General features: G+C 32.4%; 1 protein-coding gene across 1 annotated transcript; it reads left to right on the forward strand.

The window, feature by feature from the left end:
• Nucleotides 1-13,604: 13,604 nt before the first annotated feature.
• On the forward strand, nucleotides 13,605-15,992 carry LOC143626988 (deSI-like protein At4g17486). The gene is made up of 3 exons (XM_077096896.1): nucleotides 13,605-14,055; nucleotides 14,387-14,674; nucleotides 15,347-15,992. Exons 1-3 carry the CDS (start codon nucleotides 13,923-13,925, stop codon nucleotides 15,556-15,558), a joined length of 633 nt encoding a protein of 210 aa, XP_076953011.1. The 5' UTR covers nucleotides 13,605-13,922; the 3' UTR covers nucleotides 15,559-15,992.
• The last annotated feature ends 2,169 nt before the right edge of the window (nucleotides 15,993-18,161 follow it).

The following is an 18,161-nucleotide window of genomic DNA, read 5'->3' on the forward strand; positions in this document are numbered from 1 at the left end:
GTGGGCTAGAATAGATAGAATTAATTATAGACTTAGGATGAAGATGAGCCTAAGGTATTTGGGCTTAGGGAGTATAAATACCCCTTAAACCCTAAATCATTTACATCTCCACACTACAACAAAAAGGGCTTTTTAGTACGCACAAAAGCGTCCTAAAATGTGATTTTATAGGACCTTTCATTTTAAAGGACCAACGAGAAAAGCGTTTCATGTAAAGGGGTCGTAATAAGTCTCGGAACTCAAAAAGCGTCCTGATATCCAAAATAAGATTATGAAACCAATGTTATGTTCGCATAATATATTCATTAACAACCCAAAAAGTGTCTCAATAAAACATATTAGGACACTTTTACAATGTTTTAACATGTGCTTACCTACCTTTAATCTTTTGATACACATACAAGCGTCCTTAAAAACTAATTTATAGGACCCTTATGATGTAACATTATAGGTACTTTAGTACCAAGGAAAAAGTCCTGATATCCCAAATAAGATTATAAAACCAATTTTATGGTGTCGCGTAAATATCTAGTAACAATCCAAAAAGCATCCCAATAAAAATTTATTATGACACTTTTACAATGTTCTGACTTGTGTTTACCTAACTGTAAACTTTTGATACACATACAAGCGTCCTTAAAAATTAATTTATAAGACCCTTACAATAGAACATTATAGTACCAAGAAAAGAGTCCTAATATCCCAAACAAGGTTACGAAATTAATTTTATGGTCGCATAATATGTCTATGCACTTAAACAACGTCCTAAAAAACATATTTTGACACTTTTACAATGTTCTAACGTTTAATAGGACAAAAATTCGAAGTCCTAACAAATCATATTAGACAACCCTTTTTTATATGCCCACACACATAATTTTACTATACGATTATGGACATTTAAATATTGAAAGAAATAAAACTTCATTAAATTAAACTACATTTTTACCCGGCGCGTTGCACCGGAACAGATCAGTAAAACCCAAGATGTGTTTTGAGTTGTTACAGAGCAAGCATGTAACTTTACAATAACATATGAGACTTTTGATTACATTGTCATTCGATAGCATGTTACAATGTCAAAATGTAAAACCTGACATGGTGAGCGGTTTTGTAAATTGTCCACTATCTGTATGATGTTAAAAAAATGTTGTTGTGGATCACGTTCATGTTGCCTAGATGTTTTTTTATTTCTCTTGTTGTTGCCAAAAAAAATCGTTGCATATCGTTCACCAATTCGTGGGTTAGGTCATGATGCCTAGTATTGAATTCCGGAAGGTACAAGGTCGGATGAAAGCAACCACACAAGTGACCTGCACAACACAACACGAACAAACAAACATAACATAACATAACATAATATCTGATCGACTTCAAATGTGAAAGCTAAACCATTGACAAATTTGTCAAATAAAAGAAGACACATGAACCAACTTTCTAAAGCTGCACATGAAAATCAGTTCAACTGAAACCTAATATATAAATCCTTATTAACCAATATAGTGCCTTAAATCACAATATAAACAGTATATCTTGTTTGAATTTGAACATTTAAATATTTTTTCTAAAATAACGGAATATTGAAATATTAAAACAATAGAACAATGTTTCAGTATCTTTACAATCTAGCGACATGTTAATACTAAAACTTTTTAAATAATAATGATGTTTTATAATTATAATATTTATCTAGCCTAATGAAGCTATCTAGCTAAAGCCAGTACAAAAGCTTGATGCTTTAGATGTTACAAAATATAAATCTAACCTAAAGAAGCTATCTCCTAAAAGGTGAATTGTCATTTTGCACTAATCGTTTGTGAGTTTGTATTTGTGGTTCCGAGTGCCTATTGTGGTGGTGTAGTGGTAGTTATGCTACTATTGATAGTTGTGCATGTGTAGTTCTTTTGTTTCGCCCCCTCCTACAGTTTTGTCTTTAATCTTTTTTATGCCTCCTTGATCTCCAACCCAAAATCGATTCTTTGTCTTAATGGTTCATTCATAAGCATCCTTAGATCTTTTGACAATAAATCAATCCCTCTACTCTCATACCACGACACCTAACATACCCCCAAAAAATCAAGAAGAATAGTATCACTGCGTTGAGGGACGCAAATTAGTCGCTAACCTGAAGGGGCACCTGCATGATCGGAAGTAGCGAAAGGTCTACACTTCAAATGGGTTTGCCTAGGGAGCATAATGTTAACTAATCTAATAGGCGACTACACGACTTTTAAATTTTAATTAATAAGTAACCAAAGACAACATCAAACTAACTAAAACTTTAAAATCAACGTTTTTAACAAACATGAAGCTAAGAAAATGTTAACCCAAGATTTGTGATTCATAGAGCATCATAAATCTTGCTCCTAGTTGCTTATTCAATATAACATTTAAACACCAAACCGATGAACTACCAATTTTTCATTTTATACTACTACATAAACATCAATATAGATTGCATTATGAGCCGAAAAGTCAAAATCTTACCAATTGGAATGTATGATTGATGATTGGGTATCGACCGAGAGCCCCCTCTACTGATTGAAAGTATAAACTAAGATTATCAAGCATGAACAAATAGAACAACATTCAAGCAATCAAAAAATTGTGTGCCGATTTCATAAGAACTCAACAAAAGTAGTTCATTGTTACCTGGTTTTGCAACTCTGAGTAGTGGATGTTTAACGAGTTAAGGCTTTGTGAGCGAATAGAGAAAGGGAAAGACGACAGCAGAGCCGTCGATATTCGCGTCCCTGGACGCAAATGAGGGTTTATGAGATTTCAATTGAGGGATCAAATGGATTGGTATCCCGTTTCTTTTGTGGGTTCGTTGCTTTGGAATGGAAACTGATAAATGACAACAGAGGTCTAAAAATTTAGAAAGGAGATCAAAGGAAACCAATAATCACGGAAAATTATAAAAAAAATAATAATAATTGCTTCCCGTCCTCCCCTTTCAAAAATTCCCTCTATTAAAAAAAATCCTATTTTTATTTATTTTCGTTATTTGGTGTTTGGTTTTACTAAACAAATATTGCTTCTGTTAACTATTTATACACTTTTTAATATTTTTTTAAATTTTACTTAATATTAGGGATTTTACTTTCATTTTATAAAGCGTATCCTTTTGCATAATAATAATATGTTGTCGTTATTATTATTATTATTAATTTTTTTACAACGATTTTCTTTTTTTTTTTATTAATTATTATATTTATTGACTTAGTTTAAATTCTATAAAAAAAATTAAGTTTTACTATGGTTGAATAAACGAATCATACATCTCTTGGTGAGTAATAGAGAAGCCAAAGTGACACCAAGCTTGGCTTAAACTTAGAATGAGGCGAGCTAATGAGTGAGCCATACTTGTCTTGGGGTTGGCTCTTTTACAAACTGAGTCACTTCGACCAAGCTCCAAGCCATAAGTCTTTGTACGCCCCTATTGTTGAGTAATGTTGAGTCTTAATTGTCATAGTAGCTTTATTGGCCCTAATTAACCACATGGCGATTAGGAACCCTAACCAACCATGAATAACCCGGTTTAAAATCTATCTGGGTTTCGTAAAACCCATGGCACGCTTATTTTTTTCTATGAAATTGTTTCTTAATTATAAAAAATATATATTTTTTTAAAAAAAATCGGATATTAATTTCTAATATATCCTTATTTATAGGATTTCCATGTCAAATATTTGGCGAAATTACTATTTAATTTAATCAGATGTTATAACTCGTTTAAGAGCTATCTGTGTTTGATAAGACTCATACCCCCCGTATTACGAGGTTGTTTTATATCGTTTATTTCTAATTAATATATATATATATATATATATATATATATTGAATTTTAATTTTATTGTAAGTAAATTAATAATATATTTAGAATTTGATGATGAAAGAGTTTTATAAATAAATGATATGTTATAACCCGCTTTAAAAGCTATACAGGTTTAGTGAGACCTATGACTCGTTTTTTTTACTTTAAAATTGATTTTTAATTATAAATAATATCTTTTAAAAAAATAGATATTAAATTTAGTATATCCCTATTTTATAGAATTTTCATATCAAATATTTGGTGAGATTAATTTTTAATTCATGAGATGTTATACCACGTTTAAGGGCTATTGGAGTTTTGTAAGAACCATACACGTGAATTAGGGTAAAATGCATGAGAAGTCTACATTTACAAATTATAAAGCAATCTGGTGGTTTGAGAGAATGTAGAGAGTAACCAGAGAGCTTTTAAAGGTTTCGTTTATATATATTATAGATAGATGTTAAAAATTATTTGGATATAAGCTATAAATCATTAATAAGTAAATAATTCATAGTAATTTAAATGTAAATTTGGTTAAAATATATATCATCCAATAAATACGTATAAAATGCTTAACTATAAAATTTAAAAGCATTATATTTAAATAAATAAATAATATTTCTTCACTTGCTGTGAATTTAAACTACATGAATTGGATCGTTATTGGGATTTTGAAAAAGAAAGTAGAAGTCAAGGCTAGAAGAGCCGTGCCTCAAACCTTGTACGATCAAAAGTTTATGTGAGCGCTAAACCTGCAGAACAGGAATGCAACCTGTGTTTCATTCGTGTTGTGATTTTCTGTTTAAATTGCATACCAAAACTGAATTAACTATTAATTTTTATTTCTCAAAACATCAGTCATGTTCTAGTTTATTTTCCTTTCATTTTTAGTACTGAAATTCAGTCGTTATTTCACCGAATTTTTCCAAGAGAATATTAGTAGTCGCCAGAATGTTTGGGCATCATATCCCTTATACATGCCCGGTTAAAAATTTGCAGTTAAAACCAACACCAATTGATTGAATCTTCAAATTCGTAAACAATCACATCTTAATATCTATCCGACCTAATAGAACACGAATCATGACCTAAATCTGAATTACGAAATCCGAATTTGGATAATACATTACGCAAAGTAATCAAATGTTAATTAATAGTTGAGAACTAATCAGATGAACCTTACCTGTAGTGATACGATTGATAGAGAGATAAAGTGAATTAATTTGATTTAGGGGACGAAACAATTTAGGGCTAAAATAAATAGGACGAAGAGCAATAATTTTTCTAAGAGAGGAAATCAGTTGGGGAAAAATTTTTGTTTTTGAAATTTAAGTTTTGAGTGAGAAGTTCAACTTTTTTGGAAAACTATTTGGGGGAAATATATTTTGTTAAATTTCGGAAAACATAACTTAAAAAGGCATGAAGTTACATCTTAAATGTAACTAAAGTGTCAAGTGTCATATTAAGTTATGTTATAATAAAACTCTAGCGAATAAGTGTACTATAAAACATATGTTTTATGACTACAATATCAAGTGTCATATTACGGTGTATTATAATAACACCACAATGATAAAGCATCCTATAAAGGTTAAAATTATAAGACTTAAGTGTCAAGTGTCCTATTAAGTTATGTTATAATAAAACTCTAGCGAATAAGCATCCTGTAAAACAAATATTTTATGACTTAAAATATCAAATGTCCTATTACGGTGTATTATAATAACACCACAATGATTAAGCGTCTTATAAAGGTTAAAGTTATAAGACCATAGTGTAAAATGTCCTATTAAGTTATGTTCTTATATGACATCGACTAGAAAGGGTCCTATAACACCGAACATTTATGACTTAACTATAAAATGTCCTATTAACTTATGTTATAATAAGACATTCAGTGATCAAGTGTCCTATTACATTACTACATAATGGGACACCAACAACTACATGTCTTATAGGTTACTTTATTAGGATTTAGATTTTAAGTGTCTTATTAAGTTATATGATAATATGACCCCAAAGAATCATCCATCCTATTAGATAACTTTTTAGGACACCAGTTCTGTAGCGTATATTGTAAAAGGACCTCAAATATTCATTTGTCCTATTAAATAGATTTTAGGACCCTATATTACAAGCGTCCCACACAAAACGTCCTAAAAAGCCCTTTTTGTTGTAGTGCCATCATTCTACACCTTAGCATACACCATAAAAAACACACACTTAAACCAAACACTCTCTACTCTATCATATTCAATGATCCAAGACCAACCGAAGGTGAGAAATTGTTTATCTCAGCTAACCCAACATTTTAGAACCCGACACCGCAACCCCGGGTTGCAGAATGAGCCACTTGAATCTAGATCTAGCTTATTTCAGGCGTTTAATCAACCAAAAACGAGCTTAAAGGTCACCTTAGCTCAGATCTGGACACCTTGAAGCTAGCTGGGTCATAAACGCAAAATCGGCCAACCATGGTGGTTAATGGCGGATGATGGCGCCAGAATCGAAGAAAACCCTTAAAAACGGGAAATTGAAGGCTGGTTTGCACATATAAGGCGTATAAGTATGTACGTCGTATATGTATAGACCGTATAAGTATATACGACCTTATATGTATATGCGACGTGTATGTATGAAGGTCGTGTATGTATAATCAATGTATAAGTATATTAAGAACGCATAAGTCACTTAAGCGTATAACTTACATGCAACGTATAATTTATACGGCATATAACTTATACGGACGTATAAGATTATACGCTAGAATGACTTATACGGGGAAGAACTTATACGCCTAAAACTTATACGGGCCTAAGTGATTTTCCCAAATAAACGAAAGATACGGCGTATACATATGTAAACGATAGATATGGACTTATATGATGACTAAGATAAGAATAAGTAAATATTTAATAATGAAAGGTGACGTTTAAAATAAATATTCGATTTGATTAAATAATTGAAATCTGTTTTTCTGATGAGGTTTTTGGTAAAGGCTTATTAAAGTTTTTGGTAATCGATCAAAATCCCGCAACAATGTTACCTGTGATGAACACATAAGCTCTCTCCCTCGCATTTTGTTTTTCCATTTTCTTTCCGTGGTATGGAACCGTGACATGAAACTTCTTGCACACAAGAAATTGTCTCTACACTTGAAGCATCTTATATCACACATATGAAGACTAAATTGATCATGCAACCAACCGGAAAGAACAACCTCTGTTAGCCGGAGTAAGGCCCTCCATTTTCGAAACCCACCTTTGCGAAACCAACCAAACCCGCTAATCTGTAATTCACGAAGTGCAAGCATCTGGTCAGCAATTCAATTATTCTTATGGATACTACCTATCAAGACACTTAAGCTCAATCCTTCGGGCTAAAGTTAAGGAACAAATTCAGACTATTCAATTTCTCCTTCAGTTATAGTTCACATTGACAAAGTAATGATTGGTGATAGGAGTCACTTGAAATGTTCTATTAGTGTGGTGGGTTAGCTGCGGTACACCCTATATATAAGCATAACATTATGTTGACGGTGGGGACTAGAGCCAGATCGTTTCCCGATCTTAACACCTTAAGCATATTCACTTCCTCTTTGACCTTGTAGGCCGGTACTCGCACCAAAGACCATGAATTTCTAATTTCATAAAGCATTACAAAAATCATTCATACAAGACATTTCTCAACTTTTTATACTTCCATGTGCTTTGACACTTTTATTATCGATAAACTATCGTTACAGTCTAAAACTATCATAATCAAAATTTCGGGACGAAATTTCTTTTAACAAGGGGATGATGTGACAACCGAGATTTTTTTTTAAACATTGGCAACTCTAACCAAACGTTAGAGACACTAATCTATAGACGGGATGCCTACTTGCTTTCTTTTGATCATACATATAGACGGGATGTCTACTTGGTTCATTTTGATCATACATATAGACAGAAATTATACTTAATTTCATTTTGATCACACGTTTAGACTGTTAGTCTAATTATTTACTTAGCGGCATCTATCAATTTTCGGGACGAAAATTTTTTCAACAAGGGGATAATGTGACACCCTGCACTTTCACGTTAACCCCGTTAACACAAACTTCGTTATCTTATACGCCATGCATAGCATTTACACGAGTCATTAACGAGTCATCGGGTCAAGTTTGTGTGACTCATATGTTGGTCTTAGAGTCATGTGTTGCTGAATACACTCTCATAACTTAAACACTTGTACTAGGAAATAGTTAGCGAGTCAAGTGTATCCTTATGGTTTTGAGGAAAGTCTATTACATGCGACACCAGGTGAGTTCATGCATTTTCCTTTTTTTCTAGAATGAAAACACAAAACTATTTTCGTATACTTGTTTTATGGATTGAAAACACAAAACACTTCTCATTGTTTTCTGAATTGAAAACACAACTATTTTTGTATACTTGTTTTCTGGAATGAAAACACAAAATATTTTCCTTGTTTTTTGGATTGAAAACACAACATTTTCCTACACTTGTTTTCGGGGAGAAAACATGGATATACTTACACACTGGTTTTCTGGAGGAAAATGCAACGATTTGTTTTGGATTCATGTAGTTTTTTATATATCACAAGTTTATACTAGATGCCATTATATCACTTAAAGTCCTTACGTTACCTTGAACCGATAGGATGGGATCGCGGGGTTATATGGAGTAGTACTACAGGGTTTGACCAACCCCACTCGGGCTAGCCGCACTAGCACGACCGTGATGTCGTAAAATGGGTGTTATATTTACCTAACTTTTATACGCCAGTGTTGGTGATAGACCTGGTAAGAAGGCATACATACAGTCAGCTTCGGTTCAAACATCTAGTAGCTTGTAAATGGGTTAGGTACCCTGGTATATTTGAAAAGTGCTAAATCTACTTATGCATGCATACACTACTTATGCTACGTATACTATCTATAATGTATATACTACTTTTTACTACAACTTACGAACTCACCAACCTCGTGTTGACCCTTGAGTATTTATACTTACCCAAGTTGCTAGATGTGCTAAGGAGTGGGTTGCATTGCCTATGTCAGGAGTCACAGTTGTCGCATGAACTTTTATTTCACATTGTTTACATTTGATGGGTTGTGCATGTTTGAGCACCTGGTTTATTAATTTAAACCATTTACTTTACGCTTTTACAAATATTCAAACTGTATGGTTTGGTTTTTGTTTTCTCATGTTTGAATGAGACTTAAATAACCTTTTGAATATTTTGAATTAGATGTTTGGTATAACAAATGAGCAAGATCCTGGTATGTCACACGCTTCACGGTTAAACTCCGTTAGTCGAAATTTGAGGGTGTGACAGATGGGTATCAGAGCCATTAGTTATAGTGAACCCGGTTTGTTGTCGATAAACCAGTTTATGACCTTTTTAAAGCTCAACTACATTTTTTCAAACGTGTCAACCCATTAGTACATTGTTATCATGCGTCGCAATACATAAATACTTACATACATATATACATACACACATACACACATACATACATACATACATAGCATTCACACACACTATGTCATTGGTATGCCCACGATAACCATGTCACCATCCTTGGCTGATAAGATATCTTTTAACTTGTTATCTTGCATCTTGCTTCGCATCCTGATATGTATTTTGATGCCACCACTAATTTGGAAGAGGTCGGTCTAGCACCAGTGAAAAGTGAGGAGGCACATGAGGATTCATCACACGCTAGCAGGTGACACCAACGAATGGCAGTGATTACCAGACTTAGTTAGATACTGAATACATCGATAACAAGTTCCCTCCTTCCTCTGCTTTTGGCATTACCTCATTGACGTTCACTACTCATGTTTATGATATCACCACTATCATATAAAGGCAAAATGGAAAGGACATAACAGCCCAATGTAAGATAAATTAACGAGTAAGGTCCGGAACGTAATCGTGAATCTATAGGTACATTGGTGTGAGATGGGATTTCGTTGTGTGAACGATTTTCTAAGGCAAACTCTTAAAACTCTATACTCGATTATTTAAAGTTACTGACGACTACGAGCCCTAGACTATGATTACTGACTTTTTTTTATATATATCCTGATTAATTATTATAAGTGTTTCCATGAATTTGTGAGCCTCATCAAAACATTGTTAAGAAAACCCTTTTGATTGAAAACATTTCCAGAATCTTATGGCTGGACCTACAACTTTGTCTTGTGCATAGAAAATGAAGAACGCCTCGTAAACTGACACCCTATTCCTTATGCTCTGATTATGAATTCCCTTTCGACTCTACTTTTCTTACTTATGTTCAACCCTCAGCCTTACCTGTTTTATGCTCTATCATAACAAATTCCACAATCATATTTTCTACGTGATAATCCTATTGTCTTAACTCCTTAAACTTCGTGTTGACTAACCTTTACTGTATGGACACAGTTCCGAGTAATCGATCAAAATCCCGCAACAATGTTACCTGTGATGAACACATAAGCTCTTTCCCTCTCATTTTGTTTTTCCATTTTTTTTCCTTGGTATGGAACTTTGACATGAAACTTCTTTCACACAAGAAATTGTCTCTACACTTGAAGCATCTTATATCACACATATGAAGACTAAATCCATCATGCAACCAACCTGAAAGAACTACCTCTGTTAGCCGGAGTAAGGCTCTCCATTTTCGAAACCCTCCTTTGTGAAACCAACCAAACCCGTTAAATCCGTAATTCACGAAGTGCAAGCATCTGGTCGACAATGCAAATATTCTTATGGATACGACCCTATACAAGACACCTAATGTTATTGAACGAATTCAAACTATTCAATTTCTCCTTTAGTTATAGTTCACATTGGCGAAGTAATGATTGGTCATAGGAGTCACTTGCAATGTTCTATTAGTGTGGTGGGCTAGCTACGTTACACCCTAATTATAAGCACTAACGGTATGTTGACGATGGGGACTAGATCCAGATCGTTTCCCAATCTTAGCCCCTTAAGCATATTCACTTCCGCTTTGACCTTGCTGACCGATACTCGCGCCAAAGACCATGAATCTCAAATTCCATAAAGCATCGAAAAAATCATTCATGCAAGACATGTTTCAAATTTTTATACTGCCATGTGCTTTGACACTTTTATTATCGATAAACTATCGTTACGGTCTCAAACTATCATATCCCGAAATTTCTTTTAACAAGGGGATGATGTGCTAACCGAGAATTTTTTTTAAACATTGGCAACTCTACCCAAACGTTAGCGACATTAATCTATAAACGGGATTCTACGAGTTATTTTGATCATACATATAGACGAGATGTCTACTTGGTTCATTTTGATCATACATATATACGGAAAATCTACTTAATTTCATTTTGATCACCCGTTTAGACTGTGAGTCTACTTATTTACTAATTAGCGACATCTATCAATTTCCGAGATGAAAATTCTTTCAACAAGGGGATAATGTGACACCCTGCACTTTCACGTTAACTCCGTTCACACAAACTTTGTTATCTTACACGTCATGCACAACATTTACACGAGTTATTAACGAGTCATCGGGTCAAATTTGTGTGAGTCATATGTGGGTCTTAGAGTCATGTATTGTTGAATACACTCTCATAACTTAAACACTTGTACTAGGAAATAGTTATCGAGTCAAGTGCATCCTTTTGGTTTTGAGGAAAGTATATTACACGCGACACCAGGTGAGTTCATGCATTTTTCTTGTTTTATGGATTGAAAACACAAAATTATTTTTGTATACTTGTTTTATGGATTGAAAACACAAAACACTTCTCATTGTTTTCTGGATTGAAAACACAAATATTTTTGTATACGTGTTTTCTAGATTGAAAACACAAAACGTTTTCCTTACTTGTTTTCTGGATTGAAAACACAACATTTTCCTATACTTGTTTTCGAGGAGAAAATATGGATATACTTACATACTGGTTTTCGAGAGGAAAACGCAGCGACTTGTTTTAGATTCATGTAGTTTCTTATATATCACAAGTTTATAGTAGATGCCCTTATATCACTTAAAGTCCTTACATTACCTTGAAATGATATGATGGGATCGCGAGGTTATATGGAGTTGTATTACTTGGTTTGACAAACCCCACCCGGGCTAGTTGCGCTAGCAAGGCTGTGATGTCGTAAAACGGGTGTTATATTTACCTAACTTTTATACGCTAGTATTGGTGATATACCTGGTAAGAAGGCATACATACATTCAGCTTCGGATCAAACGTCTAGTAGCTTGTAAATGAGTTATGTACCTTGGTATATTTGAAAAGTAATAAATCTACTTATGCATACACTACTTATGCTACGTATACAATCTATAATGTATATACTACTTTTTACTACAACTTACGAACTCACCAACCTCGTGTTGAACCTTGAGTATTTATACTTGCCCAGGTTGCTAGATGTGCTAAGGAGTGGGTTGCATTGCCTATGTCAGGATTCACAGTTGTCGCATGAACTTTTATTTCACATTGTTTACATATGATGGGTTGTGCATGTTTGAGCATGTAGTTTATTATTTTAAACCATTTACTTTACGCTTCCGCAAATATTTAAACTGTATGGTTTGGTTTTTGTTTTCTCATGTTTGAATGAGACTTAAATAACATTTTGAATATTTTGAATTAGATGTTTTGTAAAACAAATGAGCAAGATCCTGATATGTCACACGCTTCACGGTTAAACTCCGTTAATCAAAATTTGAGGGGGTGACATACTTGCTATTTGTTATTTGTTTATGTGTTTATTTATTGCATTCGGAGAGGTCCATCATTATAGTCACATCATGTCGTAGTGGTCGGCGCCCGATCGCATGACATTGGTTTCACCGACAATTCAATTATTCTATCATGGTAACCAATGCCTGATTCACATGACAATGGTTTAGCCCACACATTATTATTTGTTTGATATATTTACATGCTATGATTTGATTGTTTATACTCACAAATAACAGTTTTGCGGTTTTCTTATATATATTATTGTTAGTGTCAAAACTGGTGATTTCTCACTCAACTTCCCTTTGACAAACTTTTCTTATTTTGTACGCATTTGCTGGTTGGATTGTTTATCAAGATGAAGATCACTTAAATATGACTTTTAGGATATAAACCTTATTCAATAACTATTTGATATTGTTTTGTAATTTTTTTATACTTGATATACTTAAATGTAAATTGTTTATTTAAAATAATTAATTAGATATTGTCACTTTACAATTGCATGATAGCACCTTGTGAGTTGTGAACAATATGTTCGCGCCCCGGCATTTCTGTCTTAAGTTGGGGTGTGACAAAGTTAGGGTTTATCAATAGTTGAACATAGTTAGAATTTGAGAGTTATAATAAGTTTTTGAGTTATATTTTCTGATTAATATACACGAGAGTTATTCATTTCCTTTGTGTTGTTTATGGGAGTGAGAAAGGAGAATACTTAATGATTGTAGATTTGTAGAAGAGTTGTACGCTTTTTAGCACTACACTTTTTGAAAAACTTTAGAATGACGACGGTAACGCCACGCGTCATAGAACAACATTATGTTGAGAGTTTTAATTATGCATTATGTTGAGAGTTTTAACCATGCATGTTTTTACAAGATATTATTCCCATAAACTCCAAAAGCCAAGCAAAAGTATAGTTTCTTATACTTTCTTTAAATAGAAGTTGTTAAGTTTAACCAAAAAAGCCGCCGATGCCACCTAAGCAGTCAAATATTATTCCCCCAATTCCTCATTTTTCCACTGTTATAAATTAAATAATAATCAAACCCCAATTCCTCAATCCCTCAAAACCCTCCAATTTCTCCATAAACTCTTTCTGGGTTTTGTTAATTTGGATCCCAATTGAAAAGGGTTTGTTTCAGAATTCGAAACTATTGTGAAATCATCAATCTTTCGTTCGAATTTTGACATTCTTGAATATTCTGTTTACATGATAAAATCCGATTCAAATCGAATTGGAAATTGATGATTTGAGATGGAAATTGATTGAACTTTTGTGGGGTTTACGTGAGACTTTGATTTCACAATTCAATTTCAGTTTTTGAGGATCAAATTCAGACACAAGAAGAAAGATGTTGTGCAGGATTATTCCGAGGAAAAAGAAGACAGGGACTGTTCCTGTGTATTTGAATGTTTATGATCTCACTCCAATCAATGGTTATGCTTATTGGGTTGGTCTTGGTGTTTATCACTCTGGTGTACAAGGTTTGTAACCACTTTGTTTTAATTTTAGTCATTGGCTATATTTGTAACAGCCCGAGTAAACCGTAATAAAGACGTGTTTTGCTAGGGCGAGTAATTCGTCAGATGAAAACAAAACCGTGAGTTGCAAAGTGGAAATTATCTTAACACGGTTTACTTGGGCTGTTGCAATGTTATTGAGTAATTTGTTTTAATATTATTATCCTACTAGTTTGTTATTGATAACACATTTTATGTTTTGATCAATTGGTTAAAAACCTACATTTTGTATTTTAAACATAGTTATAATTATGATATTTAGATTGTGACAGTTTGATTATTATTTTTGTGTCAGTGCATGGTGTAGAATACGCGTTTGGTGCGCATGAACATTCAACAACGGGTATTTTTGAAGTTGAGCCAAGAAAATGCCCGGGGTTTACGTTTAGGAAATCGATATTAATAGGGAGGACGGATTCTGGCTCGCGTGAAGTTCGTTCGTTTATTGAAAAGTTAGCGACAGAGTACACTGGAAATAGTTATAATCTCATTACAAGAAATTGTAATCACTTCTGCAATGATTTGTGCCTTCGGTTGACCAATAGGCCGATTCCTAGTTGGGTCAACCGACTCGCTCGACTTGGTAAGTTCCCAAACTTTTATTTTCTTTTAATTTGTTAGAATCGATATATATATATATATATATATATATATATATATATATATTTGTTTCATGCACATATTATTTGATAAGTGCATTATAAGATTTATAAAGTTTGCTCAATATTTGGTTGAACTTGCCTTTCAAACATGTACAAGTTAACTTCAACTTTAAGTTTAGATTATATTATAGTTCTAATATTTATAAAAAGATGGATTTTTTTTCTCCACAAAATTCACATAATTTTGTGTTTGCTTGACTTCTGAAGTCAACGATTTGCCACTAAATTTCAAACATTTACTGTCAATTTTGGGCTAACACGATTAATTTATTTCTCGATTAAAGTTTGATGTTCTTTGTGTAGGAAACAGGTTTGAAATTTGAATAGAATTTTTTTGACCTAATCCCACATGATCCCATGTTTATTATCATTAAATTTCACAACTCATGAATCAAGATTAGTTTTTTATGTTACAAGCAACATCTGCATTTATGATATAAACACAAAATGTGGATCTAGTTTTGCTCATAACTCGATGTTGCTCTATTTTCAAAGCCTTATGTATTATTAATAAACAATAGCATGTAGAATATTATGTATTATTAATCAACAATGTTGCTTGTTATTTATATAATAAAGGTGATTGTTTCTAGGTTTTCTTTGCAATTGTGTTCTCCCGGCTGGATTAAACGAGACAAAAGTGAGACAAATCAAAGCAGAAGACGGTTCCAACAATGAAACGAAACTTAAAAGCGATTCAAGCAGGTTTTCACCGGCAGCTAAAACTCAACCCGTGTCGACTTCTTGGTCTTCAAGTTCATCAACTAGAAAAACCCGTGTTCGGGAACCAACTGTGAAACGTTAATAATAAAAAAGTGTAACGAAAGCTAGTCAAGTTCGTGTTAGCATTGACAGATTTGTGGACATTGGACAAGTGGTTATTTAGTAAAGGGGACAAATTTAATTTGATTTTGAAGTTGGTGTGATGCCCATAAGTAGTGAATGTGAATCTAGTCAGAATTCATATGGCAATCAAGGCTTTATGGGTGGTTATGGGAAACATGCATAGTGTGGAACTGTGGATTGATTGTTTTAAGGTGCATTGATTTGAATATTTGGATTAAAGGGGTCCATTTTGTGATTTGATTACTTTTACATGGTCATGAAAACACTCCATGTGATGGGGGTATTAATTGCTGTTTCTCCTTGGTCCAAGAAGATATGCCAAATAATATGTTTTATTATTGTTTTTGAGTATTATTTAATATTTTGTTACATAAGAGAGCTTATGAGGGAGATATTTTGATGCCTTGATTGTGAAGTTAATAAGTTTGCTTGAAGATGGTATGTAGGGTCATTCATAGGGGTGATATTCATGCAGATTATTTTCTTATTTGAATTCAGATACTTATAATCTTTTATTATTTGTTTAAGTTCTTATTTGAATTTAGATTCTTATTAACTTTTAAGGAATATTTCATAGAATATCAACCAACTTTTAAAAGTGTTTCAATTAGATCACTCATGTATATTTTTCTCAGATCGGGTCACTAAATCTTCAAATCGAGTCTCACCAATTTTTTTATGCGTTAAGAAAGAAATAGAGGATAAGATGTGGGGATCGGAATTTGCAATATATGTAGTTATATTTTAAAAAAAATTAAAAAACATTAATTATATCAAAATTCAAAAATAAAAAATAAAATCCACGTCGTCACTCAACGTCAACATAAAAAAAAGATAAAAAGATTTCCTACGTGAAACAAAAAAGAAAAACGCTAAAAAATGTTAAAACCTTTAATTTAATAAAATGTAAAAGTTGAGTGAGTTAATTGGAACCATTTTTAAAGTTGAATGATCTAATTGGAACACTTTTGAAACCTGGTTACTATTCTATAAAATTGTCTCTAACTTTTATTATTTGTTTAAAAATCAAGTTTCCTAATTTTTATCTTTCTTGTATAGTAAGATACTTGTTTATTTTAACATAAGTTAAGGTTAAAGATTTATTAGTTTTCAGTTTTTGATTGAATTTTAATGATAAAAAACTTTGTTCTTTGAACCTTTGGTTCGATTTCTCGTGTTTGATTATCATGAGTTTTTTAAGTCATTGATCGCTTCCAAAACTGCATCAGATATCGAGGTAAGAAACATATGAACCTGTTTAAGATATTTATTATGACTTAAATCTGTTTAGCATGTTTATAACTTTAGTATAATCTATCAGTAAGTGAGTTTGTTTGATCCATTTAAATGAGTCAGTTTTACGGTCTTAAGTGTGACAGGATTGATGAATATGACGAGTCCTGCAACATTATTTTAGCAATATAAATTCAGATATAACTTTACTTGTCTTAACTTGAATATTTGAAAAGATGAGGATGTTAGCTAGATATCATATTGGAACACTAATTCTATAGACAACTCAAAAGATTAAAAACGTGACTAATGGAGTTTTTAATCAAAGCAAGAATAATATTTAAATATTATCTGATTACATGACATTGTTTTCCTAAATTAAACATTGGTACAATTAATGTTCTAAACTGGAGAAGAAAAGCTAGACAAAGTATTGCGTGAATTGGGTTACATAAAATACACGCGTTAGGTAATCTATATAAAGCATGAGTGAATGACCTCTTAAATTTTAAGAGGTACAATCACTATTGCATAAAATACAATCACTAATGCATTTAATTTTGAAAATATAAGGGCAATATAGTATTTGTGACATCTTGTACGTTATAAATGGTTACTTTTGAAAATAGTTACAAAAGTAATCCTTCAACTTCAATACAACTTTGTTAATTTATAAATTAGTTACACATAAACCCTCTATCTTTACCCATTTAATTGACAAATTCATTTAAAATTTTTATTTCTTCAATATCTTTTAAAACATTGGGTTTTAAACAAAAACGAACCTACCATTGCAACATGCTTATTTTTGTTGACGTTTTAATAAAAAAATTGTTTTATTTTGAGGTGTTTATTATAACGTACAAGTCAATTAAGCATAAGAGTACAACTCAAATATGTAATTATGAACCTAAAATATAATTATAAATTTAACCCTTCAACTATACTCAACTTTTATAAATTTAATTAATAATTACTCTTCCATCCCCTTTAGTTTACCCATATAGTCATCTATATTCTTTCTTTGTTTTTCATTTATATCTTTGAATATAATATGTAATAATAAATTTCAAACACACAATTACGACGTGTTTATTTTTGTCGGCGTTCCAATGTAAGAATATTGATGCGCATGTTATAACCAAAATGATTTCGTGTCATTTAGAAAAAAATATCAATTTTGGTTCAAGTTAAAATGACATCAAAATGAGTTTTGATCATTTTTTAAAAATATTTTTATTATTTCGGGTCAACGATTGAGGACTTTGACAGGTTAAAGCGCCTTTGAGTTATAACTGGATGTAAGCCAAATAAGTTTATGTCATTATA

This window comes from Bidens hawaiensis, unplaced genomic scaffold (genome assembly GCF_021521415.1).
Source record: "Bidens hawaiensis isolate Kalapana, Puna unplaced genomic scaffold, B.hawaiensis_p1.1 tig00004551_1, whole genome shotgun sequence".
NCBI classification, from domain to species: Eukaryota; Viridiplantae; Streptophyta; class Magnoliopsida; order Asterales; family Asteraceae; genus Bidens; species Bidens hawaiensis.